We start from the raw sequence: 23,649 nt of genomic DNA, 5'->3' as shown, positions 1-23,649 counted from the left end.
TTGACTATGATATGTCAACAAAGATTCATCAACTGTACTAAATGTTCCACTCTGGTGGGACATGTTGTAATGGGGGAGGCTCTGTTTGTGTAGGGGTAGGAGGTATATAGGAAATCTCTGTACCTTCCTCTCAATTCTGCTATAAGCCTAGAACTGCTATAAAAAATGAAGTCTACTTTAAAAAAGGAAAGAAACAAACCCTTTTTCTAAACTGTAAACAAAGCTCATCCTTAGTCTATCTCATAATCATAATAATCATCATCCACGTTGATTCTGATGCTGGAGTGCTCTTCAGGCTTTGGTTTCTTTTTGGTCTCTTTGCTTTTCTCGGTCAGATGCAAATGATGCTCACATTGCCTCATGATCTTCTTGGAAGACATCCAGCTCTCCCCTTGTTGTTCGGCTGGTGCTGCACATTGTCCTCCCCACACATCTGTGCCCTTGGCCTTCAGGACCTCCCTGGCTCTCAGGAGACTGCAGGTGCAATTCCATGGGTTTCCATCCAGATACAGGTGCCTGAGGCGAGGCAGCACCTCCAAGGCTTTGAGGTCTAAGGCAGAGATCTTGTTGTTCCTAAGGTTTAGAACCTGAAGCTGCTTCAGATCCTTGAGCTCCCTCTCAGCAATATCCTGGATGGCATTGCCTTTTAGGTCCAGCCTGGCTAAGGTTGCTGGGAGCCTGCAAAAGCATGGAAACAGGATGTGAGAAGAGGCTGTGACCATCATTCCTAGGCAACTCAGATTGAGCAACATCCACCTTTTCCGTACCATTCTGTTCCCTCTGAAGCTAGAAAACAAGCTTTATTTCGAAAAGTTAAAAGTGCAAACCTCAGTCTTATCTACAAGTCGTTAACCCTTTCTCATAGGTCTTATTTTCCAACCCTCTGATTTTTCTGGTTCCTGGCCATAAAACTCTTTCATTTTTCTTATCAAACGGGATCATGTAACAAATTGATAAGAAAAATAGTGTTTCCAATTTTTTAGTTGGCAAATGCCATGAATCAATAATTTATAGGAGAGGTAAAAATATTGAATAAAAAATATGAAAAGGGTTGTTCATGAATATAAAAGGTAATGAAAAATGATGCAATGTTAGAAATTAGAAATTAGAGCATTATTTTGGATTTAAATTTTAAAATTTATTTCTGATGAGGGTGTAATGAGGTAAGAACTTAAACTCTGCTAGTGGGAGTATAAATTGGTACCACTTTGGTATAAATTGGAAACAATTTGGTAACATGCATTGAATTTAAATAATGTCATGCCTTTCACCAGGACAGGGAGGGCGGAAGGGAGTCACGGGAGGGAGGGGATATGGGGATATATGTATAAATGCAGCTGATTCACTTTGGTGTACCTCAAAAGCTGGTAAAAGAGTGTAAAGCAATTATATTCCAATAAAGAGCCTAAAAAAATAAAAAGAAAAGAATGTCATGCCTTTCAGCGTAGGAGATGATAGGAGAAGTGAATAGAGATTTATTTAAAAATATGTTTGTCACGTATTTGATCATATTTATAACAGCAAAAAAAATGATAAAGGGCTAATGTCCACAAATATGGAAATTAAGAGATAATGGACTATCATGTGATCATAAAAATCATTTTCAAATAATTTTTAAAATATCATTTCTATAAAAAAGCTTTTTGGCTGTGGCTCAAAAATCGAGAAGTTATAAAAGATCAATAAATCAGCTACATTAAAAATAATAAAAATAAATAAATTGTGTATGGCAAAAGGCAAATGCAAAGTCAAAAAACAAATGATAAACTGGGGGAAATATCTGTACTTTATATCCCAGACAAAGAGCTAATCTCCCTAATATGCAAAGGACTATTGCAAGTTGAGAAGAAAATATTTTAAAATAAGTCTGAAAGTGGGCAAAAAGTATGAATGGAAATCCACATGAAAGCAAAGCCCTTAAGTCTTCAACCATACTCAGAATAGAGACATGAAGAATAAAACCACACAGAAATGCCACTTCTCACCTATAAGATTGGTAAAAAGCTTAATCCTTAGCTATACATTCTGTGGGCAAAGCTGTGAAAAAGCAGAAATTCTCATACATAGCTTGGTGGGAGCTGAAAACGGCACAGCTCCTGTGGAGAATTTAGCAAAGCCTAACAAAATAAATGTGCATTTACCCTTCAACCTAGCAATCTCACTTCTAGGTAAAATCTCTGAAGATGTGATATTTTATATCCACAAATATAAAACAGCTCATGTGCATTTCTTATGGTATTATTTATAATAGCAAAAGACTGGAAACAACCCAGTACAACAGTAGAGACCTACTATGCCGCATTGAAAAAGAAAGAGGCTGATCTTGATGAATTACCGTAAAATGATTTCTAGAAAGTATTGTTAAAGGGGAAAAAACAAGAAGTGGAATAGTGAATGTAGTATCTTAATTTTTGTGTAAGAGGGAAATAAGAATACATACATGTACACATTTTGCTGGTTTTTGGGAAAAAAATCAGAAATGAATTACAATAGTTACTTCTAGGGAGTGTTTGGTTCCATATGGTTTTAACTTTTGAATCATGTTAACATTTTCCATAAAACAAATTAAAAAACAAAAAACGAGCCCTATCTAAAAAAAAAAAAAATGGTACTGATGAACCCAGTGACAGGGCAAGAATAAGGATGCAGATGCAGAGAATGGACTGGAGGACACGAGGTTGCGGGGGCGGGGGGCGAAGGGGAAGCTGGGACGAAGTGAGAGAGTAGCACAGACATATATATACTACCAACTGTAAAATAGTCAGTGGGAAGTTGTTGTATAACAAAGGGAGTCCAACTCGAGGATGGAAGATGCCTTAGAGGACTGGGGCAGGGAGGGTGGGGGGGAATCGAGGGGGGGGCGTCAAGGAAGGGAGGGAATATGGGGGTATGTGTATAAAAACAGTTGATTGAACCTGGTGTACCCCCCAAAAAAAAATAAAATAAATAATAAAAAAAAACAAAAACAAACAAACAAAAAAAAAACGAGCCCTATCTAAAAAAAAAAAAAATGGTACTGATGAACCCAGTGACAGGGCAAGAATAAGGATGCAGATGCAGAGAATGGACTGGAGGACACGAGGTTGCGGGGGCGGGGGGCGAAGGGGAAGCTGGGACGAAGTGAGAGAGTAGCACAGACATATATATACTACCAACTGTAAAACAGATAGCCAGTGGGAAGTTGCTGTATAACAAGGGGAGATCAACTCGATGATGGGTGATGCTTTAGAGGGCCAGGATGGGGAGGGTAGGGGGAGTCGCGGGAGGGAGGGAATATGGGGATATGTGTATAAATGCAGCTGATTGACTTTGGTGTACCTCAAAAACTGGTACAGGAGTGTAAAGCAATTATATTCCAATAAAGAGCTTAAAAAAAAAAGCCCTAAAAATTGAACACAAAAGAAATAAATCTAATTAACTAATCAAATGTTTATGTTGGTAACATAACCATATAAAAACAAGAAAAAGTACTCTGAATAGCCTTAGTAGAGATAGCTAAGCCTTAGACTCTAAAGACAAAAGGATCTGCAAAGAAACTTCTTGAAATATGTTTATTGTTAATACTACTCTTACTAATGCAATTTTGAAAATTTTTAATGAATACTATAAGATAAAGAAAATAAGAAAATATATTAATGTTATCAGGAACCAAGATTTTCACTGTAAGAGAAAAAGCTACAAATATAAAATAAGAGAAGAAAAAACCCTCTCTAATGTTAATATGAATTGGAAATACCAATGTAAGTTCATGATTTAAAAATATATATTTTTTTCTAGCTCTGTATATTGAAAGGACCTAAAAGCAATATTATACACTAGTGGCAATGCTATCCAAATAGCATAAGCTGACCGAACACACAGATCTTAGTTTCAGAATTCCAGTCTCTGCATAAAAGAAGCAAGGCTTCAACAAAAAACAAGGTCCTGCTGTATAGCACAGGGAACTATAATCAACATCCAGTGATAAACTGTAACGGAAAAAATATGAAAAAGAATATATATATATATGTATAACTGAATCACTTTGCTGCACAGCAGAAATAAACACAATGTTGTAAATCAACTATACTTCAATAAAAAAGGAAAAAAAAAAGAAAGAAACAAGGCTTCTTGGAAACATGGCTAATTCCCTGTCTGGGGCAAGGTAAGCTGGAACGTCTGAACTGGAATACAATGAAGTATTTAAAGATTAGTGGAACACCCATCATAATGGTTGCTATCAAAAGTCCAGGAAATAACAAGTATTAACAAGAATGTGGAGAGACTGGAAACTTTGTGCACTGTTGATGAGAGTGTAAAATGGTACAGTTGGTATGGAAAACAGTATGGTGGTTTCCCCCAAAATTAAAAATATAATTGCCATATGATCCAGCAATTCCACTTCTGCACATATACTCAAAAGAATTGAAAGCAAGGTCTCAAAGAGGTATTTACACACCCATGTTATACTCCCATATTGAATTCACAATAGTTAAAATGTGGAAGCAGTCCAAGTGTCATTGATGGATGAATGAAAAAGCAAAATAGAAAATACAAGTACATACAGTGGAATATTATTCAGCCTTAAGAGGAAGGAAATTCTGACTAATGCTACAACATGAATAAGGATATTATGCTGAGTGAAAAAAGCCTGTCACAAAAAGATAACTATTGTATGATTCCACTTACATAAGATATCTAGAGTAGTCAAATTCATAGAAAGAGAAAGTAGAATGGTGGTTGTCAGAGGCTGAGGGGAGGGGGGGAATGAGGAGTTGTTTAATGGGTGCAGAGTTTCAGTTCTATAAGATGAATATTTCCAGAGACTGGTTGCACAACAATGTGAAGATACTTAACAATATTGAATTGTACACGTAAAAATGATAAATTGTATGCATACATTTTATATTATGTGTATTTTAGCACAATTTTTTGAAAAGAGAGGTAATGGAATCACATCTCACTCACACAGGAACCAGCTTGCAGAGGCTCCCACTAGCCAAATTTGGGGAAATTTGAGCATCAAAAGAAACTAGCAACTGTAAATGATAACACACTGAATAAATGAAGATCCCTGGGTCCACACTGATACTTGGAAAAAATAGAAAAGGGAAAAGGGAGAGAAAAACCACACTATAATGTTAAGTGGAAAAAACATAAAACAATATTGACTGATCTGAAACACATAAAAACAAATTATCGCTAGACATAGGTTCTGGTGGAGCAGTTACGGATGTTTTTTTATTTTTCAGCGTACTAAGTTTTCAGCCTTGAACAGGTATTTCTTTATAATCGGGAAAAAAGAATTTTAACTGTGGATATCAATTTGAAAAATGTCATGCTAACACCTGTTGATAAAAAATTTAAAAAATCACAGCTGTGAACTGAAAATCTTTCTGCTAGTCAACAACTTTATATTAAGTGCTATTTTCTTTATGAAGTACGAGACATGAGGAAGTTTTCTAGGAAAAAAAGTCCCTTGAAATGCCATCCGAATGCAGTGTGAACATATTAGATGTACATTTCATTCTTTTTAGTATTTAATGAAATTTTTTGTGGTGGTCCCAGTCATATGATTGCTATTTAAAAGAGAAAAAAAAAATGAATGAATTTAACCATATTTTATGACAATATTACCTTTTGTTTGTTATGGTATTATTCTTATAAGAATTTCATTCTGAAAGCTTCATCTTTTATGTTATTGGCACTTAGCCTAAATTTTGCCCTTGGTTTTTCCTTTGATACTTATATTTTGTATTTATATATATTTGTATTCATCTCCTAAACCATATCGTACATATACATATGTAAGTACTTGTGCTTTTGAGTAAAGTTTTATTTTTTTAAAGTGCCTTCTTTTCAGTTGGAATTAAATTTACCTAACAAAGCAGATTAATTTACTAGGGAAAATCACTTCATACATTTTAACAGTTTGATAAAAGCTTCTGCAAAAACATTTCTCTCAGTTGGTTCACTGTTAATACTAACAATTTGCAAATTGGTATCTGCAGTTTAAATTGAATTGAAGTTAATCCCTAAGACAACGCAATTTGGTGCACACACCAGCTTATATGAGGTACATCTCTAAAAGTTATATAGAAAATCTCTTGTGTATAGCTTTTTTTTTTTAAAGGAAAAATGGACTGTTAGCAGGTGGTGACACAGTCAGCAAGACTCTGTATTGAGAGCACAAGGGAGCACAGCTGAGGAAGTAAACCAAAGAGTCAAGTCTATTTAGTAACTTGAGTTCTAATGTTGGCTCTTCTATTTACCAGTATGTGACTTTAGGTAAGTTATTTATTTAGCTTATTAAAGCTTCTGACTTTCCACTATACAGGTGAAAGTGCTTAGTACACAGAAGTCACATAAAAATGTTAGCTAACGAAAATGAGCAAGCCAAGGTTTTTTTTAAAATAAATAGTTATTCAGTTCTGGGCTGGGTAGCCAAAAATTGTACCTGTTCTTAGGAGTACCTTTTTTTCTTTCATGTTTCTATGGATAACCAAAATGGCATTGCAAGAGAAATAACTAATTTCCTGCTTTTGTGATTTTTTGGTAGTCATTTATTGCTTTGATATAATTTCTCTTTATAAGTCTGATTTATACAAAAAAGGTAGCCCTGATTTTAAGACAAACATATGTCTGGAAATGCTATTTGTTCTTTGGGCAGTGTTGCTTTTTAGAATAAAAAGGGGCACATACCCATTTTGTCGGTAGATGGTACTTGAGTATAAGAGAAAATGCTAACTGGCTTTTCATCAGGTTATAGAAAGCTATTCTGGATTTGAACCATCCAAATTGTGAGTAAGGAAGGCGTGATGTAACTTATATTTGTTCCCTGAGCTACAGATTGGTGAAATGAGATGCAGCAAAAAGTGAGACCCAGGTCTTGGGCAGTCTAAGTTCTAAGTAGTATAGTGTATTGTTGGCAGTAGAGTAAATCCGAGAGGCTGGTGAGGATGCAGTGCCTAAAATTCCCTGGCTCTGGAGTTAGACTACTGTGTTTAATCCTGACTCCAGAGTTTATTGACCATGTGACTTCCAGAAAGTTTCTTGATAGCTCTTAACCTTAATTTCTAACCTGTAAGATAACAGGTAAAATAATGTACCTACCTTCACAGGATTGTTAGGAGTAACAGAGAATAACGTGTATATTCATTCACTGCTGGGCTTGGTAAGCACTTAATAAATGTTAGGTATTGCTTTCTATCTCAATTAGCATATTTAGGCAAATGGGGTAGATATTTGAATTTATGTGTACCTAAAAGTTTTACCATATACAGTTATTTTCTTGGGGAAATGTAGATTGAAGAATGGTAGACAGAGAAAGGGATTTGTGAAAATAGTTTGTGATAGGATACACAACTAGCAACTAACAGGTTAGATTAGTTTAGGCTAGGTTAGCAACTAGCACAGATAGATTGCCTGTGTTTACAATTTATTTATAGAAAACTGAATTTTAAAGTATAGTTTTGTGTATGAATAAGAAGCATGCAAATAAAAAGGAAGAGTGTACTGTTTAAAACTCCATAAATAAAAGTCTCAAAATTCAAATATAAGGAATAGATAGTATTTTGTTTTCATTCTTTATGGGAGGAAAACCACAGGAAAAAAAATTTGTGTCCTCCCCACCTTCCAATTTAAGGAAAAGTTGGGGAGTGGGGGTTTGGGAAGTTGTGGTCATGATAGAGAATTTAAAAACCACTCTCTTCAAGAACATTGCTCTGGTAGCAGGCCAAGTTCTTTGACAAAGCAGACGATTGTGTTGTTTCATTTAAGCCTCATAGGAAAAGCCCCCTGGTATCTTGTTACTTGCCCTATTGTCCTTCCCCAGGAGGTCTCAACCCTGGCTACACAAAAAATTCATCTGCGGAGCTTTTAAAAATTACTGATGCCTGGGCCACAAGCCTAGGGTGTCTGATTTAACTGGTTTGAAGTGAGGTCCAGGCATGAGTGGGCTTTTTAAAAGTTCTCCAGATAATTCTATCGTAAAGTCAGATTTGAAAATTAGGATTAGCTCAGGCCTGCAACTCCAATATATACTCTGTTGGATAAAAGCTTTGTGCTTTCTGTAGTCACTTATTAAAACGCAAATACCCTGGCAGGAGTAAATAATTAAGCTATTTTTCACTCATTAAACTTAGCAGGATTACTGCACCAAATTCTTTTTAAAAGTCACCCGAACAGAAAAGTCCACCACGGAGTTCACAGTTTTGCCCGTGGCTATTGTAACCTGCTGATAATCCTTGTGTGGTATAGTCACTTCCAAACCTGTTTTGTAAGTTTTTATTTTATACACAGTTTTTTTTGGAGGAGGAGGATACAGTAATATAAAATAAGGCTTGAAACATAGTTGAGAAATTATTTAAATAACAACAAGATTTAGAACCCTGAAAAACTGCCTGCATGTTCTTGCCTTCAGGACCTTTGTACTGGCAGTTTTGTCTAGAACACTTTTTCCCCCAGACAACTTCACAACTAAATCCCTCACCTCCTTCCAGTCTCTGCTTAAAGCTTACCCTTTCAGGAGGGTTACCATGCTTACCTTATTTAAAATTGCAACCAGTCACCCCCACTCTCTACAGTCCTGAATCTGGTAATCCTGCCCTTTTTTGTTGTTAATTATAACACCTAACACGATCTAAATATTATGTACTTTACTTATATAGTATGTTGTCACTCTTTCCCTGCTAGAATTTAAGCTGTACGGAACAAGAAGTTTTATCTCTTTTCTTACACTGATGTATCCCAAGTGCCTGCTAAGGTACCTGGCACATCGTGAATGCTCAAAACAGACTTGCTGAATTAAATTAATTGTATGCACATGCTTATGCATCAAGAGAAATTGATTACTTTCAAATCATCCTCAATACATAATTTAAAATACTCATTTCAGTTTGAAAAATCACATTTTGATGTTTTGCGTTTGATACAGTTATACCGTATAATTTAAAAATCCCCTTTCAACTAGAAAAAAATAAGCATCTGTCCACATCAGATAATTTTTTCCTTTCTCATTGACAAGAAAAGTTATCATAATGAACAATGATTATAAGTAAATCAAGTGCCGCAGGATTCTACAGAAGCCAGAAGTTGGCATATTAATTGTGAGTAATTTGATAATGATAATAGGGCAGGAAGATTTTTTTTCTATAAAGCACTGAAAGGAAAAAGAATTCACTGATAGATACATTTAATAAACAATCTAATAGCTTTTTTTAGGAGAATAATACTACTTATTCTTTTTTTTAATTCTACTTTAAAATGTGGAACATGGAATAAAGTTTAAATAAATAGGATCAATGTAAGTATGTACATTAGTTATAGATTATGACTGGTTAGGGGGAACAGGTACAGTGGGTTGGGCATAGAAGGAGAGATATTTGGAAGAGAAATTAAGAGTCAGAGTATGTACGTGTGTGTGAGAGAAAGAGAACAGAAGAAACAACCAAAAACAGAAAGTAAGACAGATGCAGACTGACTCACAGGCTCACAGACAGACACCCAGAGAAATAAGCAGTGCCCCTTAAACCCTTTAAAGATCACAGCACTGAGAAAAACATGAGGCTCCCAATATATAATTCAAAATAAATACAATGTTTGATTACAAAGTTTTGATTTTTTTCCCATAAATACTGTTTCAATGCTTTTTAAAAATATAAATGTTTTACTACATTTCCCCCCAACCCCCTCATTTTTCCCTGGTGTCCTTGCTTTGCTAGTGGTTAAGCACACGCCTAGTCGGCCTGTTGCTGGATCCAGGCCATATACTTAGAACACATTTTTACAAGGAACACCCCCCAAGGTGTTTGTTAGCATATGGCCCCAAGGCGGCATTGCATATTTTCAAATACAGATCTCACCTGTTGGTGTCTTGTCCCACAGGCAAGGTAAGTTAGTGCAGGAGTCAGCTTGAGGGCTGGAGATTCCAAACCCCTGTTTAAAACTTCCACCCCTGAACCCTTGGATAGCCTTGATCAGATACTTTATGTTTGCTCGGATGACTTTTCTTGCTTGTATAATGTGCTTAATTGTCCCAGTCTTTGGAAAACTTTTTTAGTAGTTACCCTAAGTGATAACTGTCACTTACCGTAGAGGTATAGACAAGAGTAGGTTCTGTTCCAGGGCCAGGTTGGAGAGCTGGGAACACCTCTGCAAGGCTCCAGCTTCAAACAAGCTGACAATGTTGTTGTCCAGAAACAAATGTTTCAAATCTCGGAGGTCCTGAAAATCTTTTGCTGTAACTTTCTGAATCAGATTATTGCTGATATCAAGCTTTTGTAGCCTTGCTGGTAGTCTGAGGGGCAACATTTGAAGCTGATTTTGGGACAACTCAAGAGTAGTTAAATTGACAAGGAACTGTGCCCCATCGATGGAAGAGAGTGAGTTTTCTGACAGGTAAAGATGAGAAAGATTTTCCAAGTGTTTCATATCTCGAAACCTTACCACTTTGAGCCGGTTTCTCTCCATTTTTAAAGAGAGCAAGGATTTCGGCAGGTTGATAGGAATTTTAGTCAGAAAGTTACTACTGAAACTGAGAAATTGCAGAGACTGCAGAGAAGTGAAGAAGCTAGCTGGTATGAGGTGTAGCTTATTATTCTCCATGCTCAGATGTTTCAGATGGGGAAGTGCCAGTGGGCCATCCACAGACTCAATATTGTTGCTGTCTAACACCAGGCTTTGCAAACTGACAAGGGAGGAGAGCATGCTGGGAGAGAGAGAAGAGATCAGGTTGTTTTTCAGTTCAAAGATTTTTAATTTCTTCAATCCTTCAAAATCAGATCCGTGAAGGACATATATTGAATTATCGTTTAGTTTTAACACTTCAAGACTGGCTGGGAGAGCACTGGGGACCCGTCTTAACTTATTTTTCCAGAGTTCCAAGGTCTTCAAAGCACTCATAGTTTTGAAAGTGTCATTTTCTACTGACTCTGTTCCACTGGCCAGCAGAATAAAATCTTCTAGAGCCGACATTTGGGTGAAGTTAGATAGCTACAAAAAAAAGCAAGGATGGGGAGAGAAAAGCAGTAAACTAGGATTATTGTAAAAAAAAAAAAAAGCCATATACATTATCATTCAATACTAAAGATACTTCAGATTTCCCTTCAGGATCTATTTAAATATTTCTTGGAAAAGGGTAGAAACTCAGGTCCTGACCATTTTTACTAACAGTGTAAGATGTCTAAAATATTTTAAACACTTTCACACACATTAGTAGACTATTGGCCAACTTTTGCTGTGTATTCTTTGATCCAGTAAGTTTACTTCTAGGTAGAAGTACTTACAAATTGCACAATGATTTATGCAGTAGGATGTTCTTTGTTGCATCATCTTGTAATAGCCAAAAGAGAAATAATCTGGAAACATTTCCCCAAACTATTAACTAGAGTTGCTAACTCTATAAGGAATTTTCATAATCTATCTACATTTTGCATTGCTTAGATTTTTTTAAATTATAAATTACATCTTAACAAAATTTAAGCATTAAAAAAATTTCAGTGTCCTAGATACTGCTATCAGTAGAATGGGCCTATCAGAGAAATATTTGCAACTATATAATAGTTTGGAAAACTATAGCCTCCTTGTTCCTACCTGCCAATTTGCACTTCACTGATGAAAAAGGTTCATGAAGAAACAAAGAGGGTACACATGTCTCCATCTCTGTAGAGCAAGGAGTCCATTCATGCATCTTTCTCAGACCTAATGCTATTCCTCTCCTAAATTTCAGAAATTACAAAATCTGATATACTTTCTCCATGGTTTGCAAGTTCAAGCACTCCTATCTCTCTACATATCCTCCAAATTCCTCCTAGCTTGACATTCAGCTCTTTGCATAGGATGATGTAATCTTTGGTACTTGGTTCTCAGAGTAAAATCAAGTTTAGGCAAAAAGAGGAATTGTTCCAGATTTTCCTCAGCTTGATAAATCTTCACCAAATTTTCAACCTGCTTCAGATTTCAATTAGGCTGTAATTTTCAGTGCACAATTTTATGTCTTACTTTCTACAGTTTATAAATGTTTTATTTAATTGTTCAGTTGAGCCTCTTTGTAACACCAATACATGATTAATACCTTCAAAGTGGGTTAATTTTGCATCACATATTTGTTATAGGTATTTATATTCCGGGAGAACATGTGATGTGAATTATGGTATATTTTAAAGTACCTCCTAACATGATACTCTGGTAGAAAAATCTCATGTTAACAATTCCATAAATGGATATTTTCAATCATAAATAGTTTTGGCAGCCGCCTTGGCTTATATATTGTTGCTAACGTTTGATATTTCCTTAATGATTAATCAGATGTATTAATTAGTCCTAATCCCAAAATTAATAGCTTTTTTTTTTGCATTTGTTGAGAATCTACAAGTTCCAAATACGTTTTTATGTTATCGTTAATTCTCTTAATAACCCTGCAAGTTCAGTATCATCATCTTGAAAGAGTTGAGAATTTCAAAAAAGTCTCTTGGACTCCAAAGCCTTTTCTTCCTCAACTCATCATTTTCTAATACATCTTCCATTGCCTGTGGTCTATAATTAATGTCTTTCAAAAAAGACTCAAGATCTAGACACAGATTGGAGAGAGGATCAAGATGGCGGAGTAGGAGGACGTGTGCTCACTCCCTCTTGCAAGAGCACCAGAATTACAATTAACTGCTGAACAATCATTGACAGAAAGACACTGCAACTCACCAAAAAAGACACCCCACAACCAGAGACAAAGGAGAAGCCTCAATGAGACGGTAGGAGGGATGCAATCGTGTTAAAATCAAATCCCATAAATTTGGAGTGGGTGACTCACAAACTGGAGAACAGTTATACTGCAGAAGTCCACCCACTAAAGTGAGGGTTCTGAGCCCCACATCAGGCTTCCTAACCTGGGGGTCCAGCAATGGGAGGAGGAATCCCCAGAGAATCAGACTTTGAAAGCCAGCGGGATTTGATTGCATGACCTCCACAGGACTGGGGGAAACAGAGACTGCACTCTTGGAGGGCACACAAAAAAGTGTGCTCACCAGGACATGGGGGAAGGAGCAGTGACCCCACAGGAGACTGAACCAGACCTACCTGCTGGTGTTGGAGGGTTACCTGCAGAGGTAGGGGGCAGCTGTGGCTTACCGAGGAGAGAGGGGCACTGGTAGCAGGGGTTCTGGGAAGTGCTTATTGGCATGAGCCCTCCCAGAGTCTGCCATTAGCCCCACCAAAAAGCCTGTAAGCCCCAGTACTAGGTAGCCTCAGGCCAAACAACCAACAAGGTGGGAACACAGCCCTACCCATTGGCAGACAAGCAGATTAAAGTCTTATTGAGCTCTGCCCACCCAGCCCAACCCACCATCAGTTCCTCCCATCAAGAAGCATGCAGGAGCCTCCTAAATAGCTTCCTCCACAAGAGGGCAGACAGCAGTATCAAGCAGTATCAGCAATATTTCGTCTTGTGGAACTGAAAACCACAGCCACAGAAAGATAGAGAAAATGAAAAGGCAAAAGACTTTGTACCAGATGAAGGAACAAGCTAAAACCCCAGCAAAACAACTAAATGAAGAGGAGATAGGCACCCTTCCAGAAAAAGAATTCAGAATAATGATGGTGAAGATGATCCAGGACTTTGAAAAAAGACTGGATGCAAAGGTCAAAAAGTTTACCAAAGACCTAGAAGAATTAAAGAACAAACAAACAGAGATATGCAACACAATAACTGAAATGAAAAATACACTAGAAGGAACCAATAGCAGATTAATTGAAGCAGAAGGGCGAATAAGTGACCTGGAAGACAGAATGGTGATGATCACCGATGCAGAAAAGAATAAAGAAAAAAGAATGAAAAGAACTGAAGACAGCCTAAGAGACCTCTGGGACAATGTTAAACGCACCAACATTCACATTATAGGGGTCCCAGAAGGAGAAGAGAGAGAGAAAGGACCTGAGAAAATATTGGAAGAGATTATAGTTGAAAACTTCCCTAACGTGGGAGAGGAAATAGCTACCGAAGTCCAGGAAGTGCAGAGAGTCCCAGGCAGGATAAACCCAAGGAGAAACATGCCAAGACATATAGTAGTCAAAATGACAAAAATTAAAGACAGAGAAATGTTATTAAAAGGAACAAGGGAAAAATGACAAATAACATACAAGGAAACTCCCATAAGTTTCACAGCTGATTTCTCAGCAGAAACTCTGCAAGCCAGAAGGGAGTGGCATGATATATTTCAAGTGATGACAGGGAAGAACCTGCAACCAAGAATACTCTACCCAGCAAGGATCTCATTCAGATTCAACAGAGAAATCAAAAGCTTTACAGACAAACAACAGCTAAGAGAATTCAGCACCACCAAACCAGCCCTACGACAAATGCTAAAGGAACTTCTCTAAGAGGGAAACATAAGAGAAGAAAAGGACCTACAAAAACAAAAACAAAACAATTAAGACAATGGTAATAGGAATATACATATTGATAATTACCTTGAATGGAAAAGGACTAAATGCACCAACCAAAAGACATAGACTGGCTGAATGGATACAAAACAAGACCCATATATATGCTGTCTCCAAGAGACCCACTTCAGACCTAGGGACACATACAGGCTGAAAGTGAGGGGATGGAAAAAGATATTCCATGCAAATGGAAATCAAAAGAAAGCTGGAGTAGCAATACTCATATCAGATAACATAGACTTTAAAATAAAAAATGTTACAAGAGACAAGAAAGGACATTGCATAAAGATCAAGGGATCCATCCAAGAAGATGAGATAACAATTATAAATATATATGCACCCAATATAGGAGCACCTCCATACATAACACAAATGCTAACAACTATGAAAGAGGAAATTGACAGTAGCACAGTCATAGTGGGGGACTTTAACACCCCACTTACACCAATGGACAGATCACCTGCACAGAAAATCAATAAGGAAACACAAGCTTTAAATGACACAATAAATCAGCTTGATTTAATAGATATCTATAGGACATTCCATCCAAAAACAGCAGATTACACATTCTTCTCCAGGGCACATGGAACATTCTCCAGGATAGATCACATTTTGGGTCATAAATCAAGCCTTGGTAAATTCAGGAAAATTGAAATTGTATCAAGCATCTTTTCTGACCACAGTGCTATGAGATTAGGAATCAATTACAGGAAAAAAACTGTAAAAAACACAAACACACAGAGGCTAAACAATATGCTACTAAATAACTAAGAGATCACTGAAGAAATCAAAGAGGAAATCCAAAAATACCTAGAGACAAATGACAATGAAAACACAACAATCCAAAACCTATGGGATGCAGCAAAGACAGTTCTAAGAGGGAAGTTTATAGGGATACAATCCTACCTCAAGAAACAAGAAAAATCCCAAATAAACAATCTAACCTTACACCTAAAGAAACTAGAGAAAGAAGAGCAAAGAAAACCCAAAGCGAGTAGACGGAGAGAAATCATAAAGATCAGAGCAGAAATAAATGAAATAGAAACAAAGAAAACAATAGCAGAAATCAATAAAACTAAAAACTGGTTCTCTGAGAAGATAAATAAAATTGATAAACCTCTAGCAAGACTCATCAAGAAAAAGAGGGAGAGGACTCAAATCAATAAAATTAGAAATGAAACAGGAGAAGTTACAACGGACACTGCAGAAATAAAAAGCACCATAAGAGACTACTACAAGCAACTATATGCCAATAAAATGGACAACCTGGATGAAATGGACAGATTCTTAGAAAGGTCTAACCTTCCAAGACTGAATCAGGAAGACATAGAAAATATGAACAGACCAATCATAAGTAAAGAAATTGAAACTGTGATTAAAAATCTCCCGACAAACAAAAGTCCAGGACCAGATGGATTCACAGGAGAATTTTATCAAACATTTAGAGAAGAGCTAACACCCATCCTTCTCAAGCTCTTCCAAGAAATTGCACTGGAAGGAATACGCCGAAACTCATTTTATGAGGCCACCATAACCCTGATACCAAAACCAGACAAAGATACTACAAAAAAAGAAAACTACAGACCAATATCACTGATGAATTTAGATGCAAAATCCTCAACAAAATACTAGCCAACAGAATCCAACAATACATTGAAAGGATCATACACCATGATCAAGTGGGGTTTATCCCTGGAAGGCAAGGATTCTTCAATATATGCAAATCAATCAATGTGATACACCATATTAATAAACTGAAGGATAAAAACCACATGATCATCTCAATAGATGCAGAAAAAGCTTTTGACAAAATTCAACACCCATTTATGATAAAAACTCTCCAGAAGGTGGGCATAGAGGGAACCTACCTCAACATAATAAAGGCCACATATGACAGTCCCACAGCAAACACCATTCTCAATGGTGAAAAACTGGAAGCATTCTCTCTAAGATCAGGAACAAGACAAGGATGTCCACTCTCACCACTACTATTCAACATAGATTTGGAAGTCCTTGCCACAGCAATCAGAGAAGAAAAAGAAATCAAAGGAATCCAAATTGGAAAAGAAGAAGTAAAACTGTCACTGTTTGCACATGACATGACACTATACATAGAAAATCCTAGAGATGCCACCAGAAAACTACTTGAGCTAATCAATGAATTTGGTAAAGTTGCAGGATACAAAATTAACACACAGAAATCTCTTGCATTTCTATACACTAACAACGAAAGATCAGACAGAGAAATTAAGGAAACAATCCCATTCACCATTGCAACAAAAAGAATAAAATACCTAGGAATAAAGCCAACCAAGGAGGTAAAAGACCTGTACTCAGAAAACTATAAGACACTAATGAAAGAAATCAAAGACGACACAAACAGATGGAGGGACATACCAAGTTTTTGGATTGGAAGAATTAACATTGTGAAAATGACTATACTACCCAAAGCAATTTACAGATTCAATGCAATCCCGATCAAATTACCAATGGCATTTTTCACAGAACTAGAACAAGAAATCTTATGATTTGAATGGAAACGCAAAAGACCCCAGATAGCCAAAGCAATCTTGAGAAGGAAAGCCTGGAGTTGGTGGAATCAGGCTTCCTGACTTCAGGCTATACTACAAGGCTACAGTGATCAAGACAGTAGGGTACTGGCACAAAAACAGAAATATGGATCAATGGAACAGGATAGAAAGCCCAGAGATAAACCATGGTCAACTAATCTATGACAAAGGAGGCAAGGATATACATTGGAGAAAAGGCAGCCTCTTCAGTAAGTGGTGCTGGGAAAACTGGACAGCTACATGTAAAAGAATGAAATTACAACACTTCCTAACACCATACACAAAAATAAACTCAAAATGGATTAAAGCCTAAATGTAAGGCCAGGCACTACAAAACTCCTAGAGGAAAACATAGGTAGAACACTCTTCGATGTAAATAACAGCAAGATCTTTTTTGATCCACCCCCTAGAGTAGTGGAAATAAAAACAAAAATAAATAAGTGGGACCTAAGACACTTACAAGCTTCTGCACAACAAAGGAAACTCTAAGCAAGACGAAAAGACCACCCTCAGAATGGGAGAAAATATTTGCAAATGAATCAACAGACAAAGGATTCATCTCCAAAATATATAAACAGTTCATCCAGCTCAATATCAAAAAAACAAACAACGCAAACAAAAAATGGGCAGAAGACCTAAGTAGGCATTTCTCCAAAGACGACATACGGATGGCCAAGAGGCACATGAAAAGCTGCTCAACATCACTACTTTTTAGAGAAATGCAAATCAAAACTATCATGAGGTATCACCTCACACCAGTTAGAACGGGCATCATCAGAAAATCTACAAACAGTAAATGCTGGAGAGGGTGTAGAGAAAAGGGAACACTCTTCCACTGTTGGTGGGAATGTAAGTTGATGCAGCCACTATGGAGAACAGTATGGCGGTTACTTGCAAAACTAAAAATAGAGTAACCATATGACCCAGCAATCCCCCTGTTGGGCATATACCCAGAGAACACCATCATTCAAAAAGACACATGCACTCCAATGTTCATTGCAGCACTATTTACAATAGCCAGGACATGGAAGCAACCTAAATGTCCATCAACAGATGAATGGATAAAAAGGATGTGGTACATATATACAATGGAATATTACTCAGCTGTAAAAAGCAATGAAACTGGGACATTTGTAGAGACATGGATGGACCTAGAGACTGTCATACAGAGTGAAGTGAGTCAGAAAGAAAAAAACAAATATCATATATTAACACATATATGCGGTCTATAGAAAAATGGTACAGATCAACCGGTTTGCAAGGCAGAAATAGAGACCCAGGTGTAGAGAACAAACATATGGACACCAAGTGGGGAAAGCTGGAAGGGTTGGGGGGGAATGAACTGGGAGATTGGGATACCAAATTGTACACTCTAAATATATGCTGTTTATTGTCTGTTAAAAAAAAAAAGATCTAGACACAGATCAAAGAGTTTTAGAAAAGCAGAAATTTTAGAGATTATCTAGTGCAAATCATCCATATAAGGGATGAGGCCAAAAAAAATTAAATGACATGTCTAAGACTCAGTGTTGTTTAATCTATTCTTCATTCTGAAGTGCCTTTTTCTAGGCTTTCTTTCATATAAAGTCATTATTTACTCTACACATAGATTTTCATCTTTGGGACTGTTGATCTGCTCCCAAAAGACCTTGGTGTTGCAAATGCTTCTACTTCTATCTGAGTGACAACAAACCCTAAAAGATTGTTGACTATGCAGTAAGCCTCAGAGATGATATAGATCTGATTGGGAAATTTCTTTGGGGACTAGACAAAGTATGGTGTCAGAGCTTCAATTTGTCTTCATTTCTATTTGTAAAGTATATAGACCAGCCTAAATAGTAAATATAAGTCATTTTATTAACTGAATCCAGCAAATAGTTGTATTCTATTATTAAGCATAGAGAACCTTTGCTCTTTGTCAAGTCAATGCAGATTACTTTTGATTATTGTTAGTTAAAATGGCTACCATTTTCTAAGTATTTCCTATGCTTATCTTTACAAAGCTCTATGTGTAAGCATGATTATTCCCTTTTCAATGAGGGAAACTTAAGCTCAAGAAAGCAAAACAAAATGTCCAAGTATGTCTTGCTAGCAAGGGGAAAAGTTGGGTTTCCACCCACGTTTATCTTACCCCAACACATATATTTTTAACCTTAGGGTCTATAACATGCATTTAGCTTAAGAGTATAGCGTTCTGATGCCACAGACAGTGAGGAAGTCACCCACTGATTTTCAACTTATCAGTTGAGTTTGCAGAGCTGACAAAGGGAAAAAAAATCTGTCAGATTTGTTTTTCCATTTCCATGGCCTAAGCAGGGTTGTACTCAAGAGTTGTGAAAAGAGATGCTTTTGCCCTGGAGCTAACCTTGGCAGTTTTTCAACATTGCTTAAAAAGCAAGGCAAGTATGGTTTGGTGTTAACAATTAGGCTTAGGAAGCTTAGCTAAGTAAAATTCCTGCCATCACAGTTTTACAGTTTAGTGAGCTTAATACTCATGTAGATAAAAGCTACTGTATAATAAGAAAAGTTAAAAAAAAAAAAAAAAAGGCAAACCAAGTAAAATGAAATAGAGCAGAGGGGCAACTTCAGCTGGTTTCTCCATGAAAAGGCTTTGTTTCAGGTTTCAATTATGGTCAGGCCCTACTCCAAGCATTAGAGGGTTACATGCCTTTCTTGGACTCCTTATAGGTCTAACGCATACAGGAAACTCACACCCTCACAGTGACTGCCTCAGACATGTGTGAACCAAGCCAGCAGGGGGTTTGTAAACTATGTTGGAATTTTTTTTCTGATCATCAAAGCAACACTTGTCCTCTGTGAACAATTTAAATTCTGGAAAGTATGGAGAGAATATAAAAAGAATCCATAATCCACCCCCCCCACACACTTGTCGATAAACTATATATTCTTACCCAAGAGGAATTTGAAGTAGCTTCTTCTCTTCCACAAAAGATGTACAGTGCAATTATTTTAACTCACTGCCACCATAAAGACATTTCATTTGTCCTCTAAATGTTAGAGCTAAAACTATAAAGCTCTTAGAAGAAAATATAGGCATACATTTTCATGACCTTGGGTTTGGTAAAAGCTATCTTGGATAGGACACCAGGTGTGATCCTCTCCAGCAGCACCCAGCTGTCCAGGTATAGAAGAAACAAAGGAAAATGATCACCCTAACTTAAGACTGAGGCTTTGCTGAATAGGTGTTGAGATAACTAATTGTAGGATGCAAAGGGGGAAGGAGTAGGGAAAGAAGATAGATAAGAAATAAACTGATTATCTGAGAGAATGTGGGTAGATCTAGGATTAGAAGTCTCCTTGAGGTGACAGCTGAAGGAAAAGGAGATGATGATCAGGGTGGGTATGGGAATTCAAGATTTTTGAGTGGAGAAGTTTCAGATATAATGAGAATTATGATATAAGCAACAGAGTAGATGGCTGTGGTGACGTAGAAATGTAGATAGATTCCTTTTTATGAGTTCAAGGACGTATGGGACTAGGATATTGGACACTGAAAGCACCCCAAAAGATGCAGGACTTAGGATGGAGAGGAAGATTAGGAGCCAGGGTGGCAGGGACCAGGGGCACAGTATAAGACACACAGAGGAACAAACTGTTATAGTCTGATGGCATGCACCTCAAAGAAGTAGGGATTTTCACAGATAAATGAATAAAGTTCCTCTTTTCTTGAAGGCAGGAACTGTGAATTTTTAGTGTTTTTTTTGGCTGCACCATGTGGCTTGCAGGATCTTAATTCCCTGACCAGGGACTGAACCTGGGCCATGGCAGTGAAAGCCCAGAATCCTAACCACTAGGCAACAAGGGAATTCCTGGAACTGAATTTTTCATCTTTTATCCCCAGTCATAAACACGGCATTCACAGACCCAAAGACATTTGAATTATATGAACAAGTAACAGAAACATTTAGAAACACTGGAAACTATATATATGTATATATATACACACACACATATATGTGTGTATATATATATATGTTATGCATACATGCATATACATGACATGTATGTGTATATATATGCACGTATGTGTGTGTGTATATATATAATTTCTATTGCTATGAATCTGAAGATTTATTTTAAGGCTTCTTTTTTTTAAACATGGGCACCCAATTCTGTAGTTCAAACCAAATAAGCAAAATATATATTGCATTCACCAAATGCAAGTAAACTACAGTCATTTAAAGCCTGAGGATTTTTAAAAGAGAAAAGAGTATTATTGTTCAGAGCTTTCTACTTCCTTCACAAAACAGTCCTCTCTTTCACCAGCCTTTCACGGGAAACTGTCCTTCCTAGAGATAATTAACTGGGTTCAAGTTGGAAGTAGCAGTATTGCTGTTGAATGAACTTAAACCAATGACAAATGAACTCATTCAATAAGTGAATTTGATGAGAGGCATAATTTCATTTTATTGGCTGCAAAGCAGCAGTGTGGGATCATTACCAGGCTTAGTTGACACTCCAGCTCTCCGTATCTCAAGTCCTCAGGACAAATATTTAAGCATCTTGCCCTTTACCCAGGTGTCTTGCTTGAATGCTGAGACCAGACAGGGTCAGACCTTCCCTCTGGCATTAGGCACTAATAGATTAGAAGAGGAAAGTAAACAGATGACGACTAGGCAATTGTGCTTACTGAGCCTCGAGACAAATACTGTGCCACATATTTTAAACTCTGTGTTTATGTGCACCTACATTAAAATATCTTACTGAAATAAAAAAGGGGGGGAGTATCTCTGTTTGAAGGAAAAGTACATTCATCTACTGACTCTGTGCACCTGGATCACAGACAGGCAGTTCCTTATCTTAAGATTTGGATCAATGAGGGAGAAGCAGTCACCGGTAAAAGCAAACTCGGAGAGCCGTAGAATTTTCCATTTAGAAAGTTCCTGGGATCCCCAATCTAATCCAGCCTTTGCACGTCATAAAGGTAACAAATGAGGTCCGGAGACTTTTTTAACTGCTTGTCTAAGATAGTTCTATCTCTAGTTAGTGAGAAAACTGGAATGAGAACTCTAGTCTCTTAATGCCTTTCAAAATACCAAAGGTCAAAAACAAAAGTTTCTTTATGTTATACAAGTCAGGCAAATCTATAGCACTCTTTTCAGTGCCCTCTGAATAGGGAAGCATGAAAATGGAAGTCATAATTAAAAGCACATAGAATGAGAATTGCAGTAATGTGGCAAAACAAAAACATATTTCTTCTGTGTAGGTTTGCACAAAGACACTGATGCCTGGCTGGTTTTTAGGGTTAGTATGAATAATTCTCATATGCTGCATTCACTTTGATAGTCTTATAATGTTCTAAGTATTATCTGCCTTCTATGGCATGAACAAAACTATTTTTTCCCCTAAAAGGACTTCTTTTTAATATGGGGACCCATAGGGGCCATATGCTCTCAAACTCTTTTTGTTAAGAAAGTCATTTCTTTACTTTTACTCTGCAGTAACATAATTAAATTTTCAAAAATAGAAACTAAAATAAAATATTGTTAATTATAGACTGATTTTTGGGGAGGCTACTTCCCTAAAAAGAAATATCCAGAGGCATATACCCATCTCAGTATACAGAGCAAACAGGTAGCTAGTCCAGCTACCCAACTTGGTAACCATCACTTTGTTTTGATTATTTAAATTGAGTTGAACAAACCCACACTCACCCCTTACTCTAACTCACAAAGTAAAATTACAGTAACTCGGATGTAGAATAAGTAATTACCTGAAGGTGTTGAATTTTGCTATGGCTGATGTAGAGCTTCTTGGTGGTGGAAGGAATACCTGATGGTACCTCCGTCAGCCTGTAACATTGCACCGACTGCTCTGAATCACAGCTGCATCTTCCAGGACAGTTAGGATGGAAACTATAGCTAGATGAGAGCAAAACAAGGAAAGTGTAAAGCAGATGCATCTTCCAAAACAAGGCCTCTCAGGTCGGAGGCGAGTGTTTGGGTGATGTCTCACTCTTTATACTGTGAAATCTGGTAATAGAATCTTATGAATGTGTACTCTGTCAATGTAAGAAGACAGGAAAGAAAAAATTCTCAATTTGCCTGGGTTAAAATGTTAGCAGCCGTTACAAAGAGGAAGGCGCTTAAACATTGATAAGCTGCCTTAATATTTGTAGGTGAGCAAAACCCTGTGTTATTTATGGCTTGGAAGGCTAATCTGCAAACACCTCTATTATCTGTAGTTCCCTTGTTTTGTTAAAAGTGACACCAGGGAATTAGTGGGAAAAGACAAAGAGCTGTTTTATAGTGGGCTATAAAACCTTTGAATTTTCTGTGACCCTATATTAAAACCATTTTTGTGGACTGCAATGGGCAGGTGTTTTCTTCTCACATTAACTAGTATGGGAAAATAGGCAGGTTTTCTATTTATTATTGTTGTTTCAGTAACATTTTATTGCTAGTGAAACAATGGGAGTACAATGGAGAGATATTTAGAATCACAGATAACTGGTTCAATTCATCTGTCACTTAATTATCCAAATATCATATATAGAAAATATTTTTTCATTCAAAAATACTGACTCAAGTGAGAATAAAACATCAAACTAGGTCTATTATCTTTATTTATTTGTAATAATGGAAGAAAGGCCTCTAGTTTCTTCAGAGGAACTTGGTTGTGAATTCCTACCAGTGAGGGAAAGCTT

The 23,649-nt window shown here is 36.9% G+C and overlaps 1 protein-coding gene across 1 annotated transcript; it reads right to left on the bottom strand.

The window, feature by feature from the left end:
• Window positions 1-230: 230 nt before the first annotated feature.
• On the bottom strand, window positions 231-22,905 carry LOC130855032 (nephrocan-like). The gene is made up of 3 exons (XM_057737850.1): window positions 22,717-22,905; window positions 10,070-10,971; window positions 231-678 (listed from the first exon to the last, which is right to left on the bottom strand). Exons 1-3 carry the CDS (start codon window positions 22,903-22,905, stop codon window positions 231-233), a joined length of 1,539 nt encoding a protein of 512 aa, XP_057593833.1.
• Between the last annotated feature and the right edge of the window lie 744 nt (window positions 22,906-23,649).

The sequence above is a fragment of the Hippopotamus amphibius genome, chromosome 6 (genome assembly GCF_030028045.1).
Source record: "Hippopotamus amphibius kiboko isolate mHipAmp2 chromosome 6, mHipAmp2.hap2, whole genome shotgun sequence".
NCBI lineage: Eukaryota > Metazoa > Chordata > Mammalia > Artiodactyla > Hippopotamidae > Hippopotamus > Hippopotamus amphibius.
This window is presented reverse-complemented; position numbering and strand designations above follow the sequence as displayed.

What these genes read in the sequence shown, in the direction of transcription:
- LOC130855032 (XM_057737850.1), bottom strand. Translation starts at nt 22,905, where the DNA reads ATGCATCTGCTTTACACTTTCCTTGTTTTGCTCTCATCTAGCTATAGT. An exon ending in GCAAAATTCAACACCTTCAG is followed by an intron (nt 10,972 to 22,716) that starts GTAATTACTTAT and finishes TTTTTTTTGTAG; the next exon opens with CTATCTAACTTCACCCAAAT. An exon ending in CTCTTGTCTATACCTCTACG is followed by an intron (nt 679 to 10,069) that starts GTAAGTGACAGT and finishes ATGCTTTTGCAG; the next exon opens with GCTCCCAGCAACCTTAGCCA.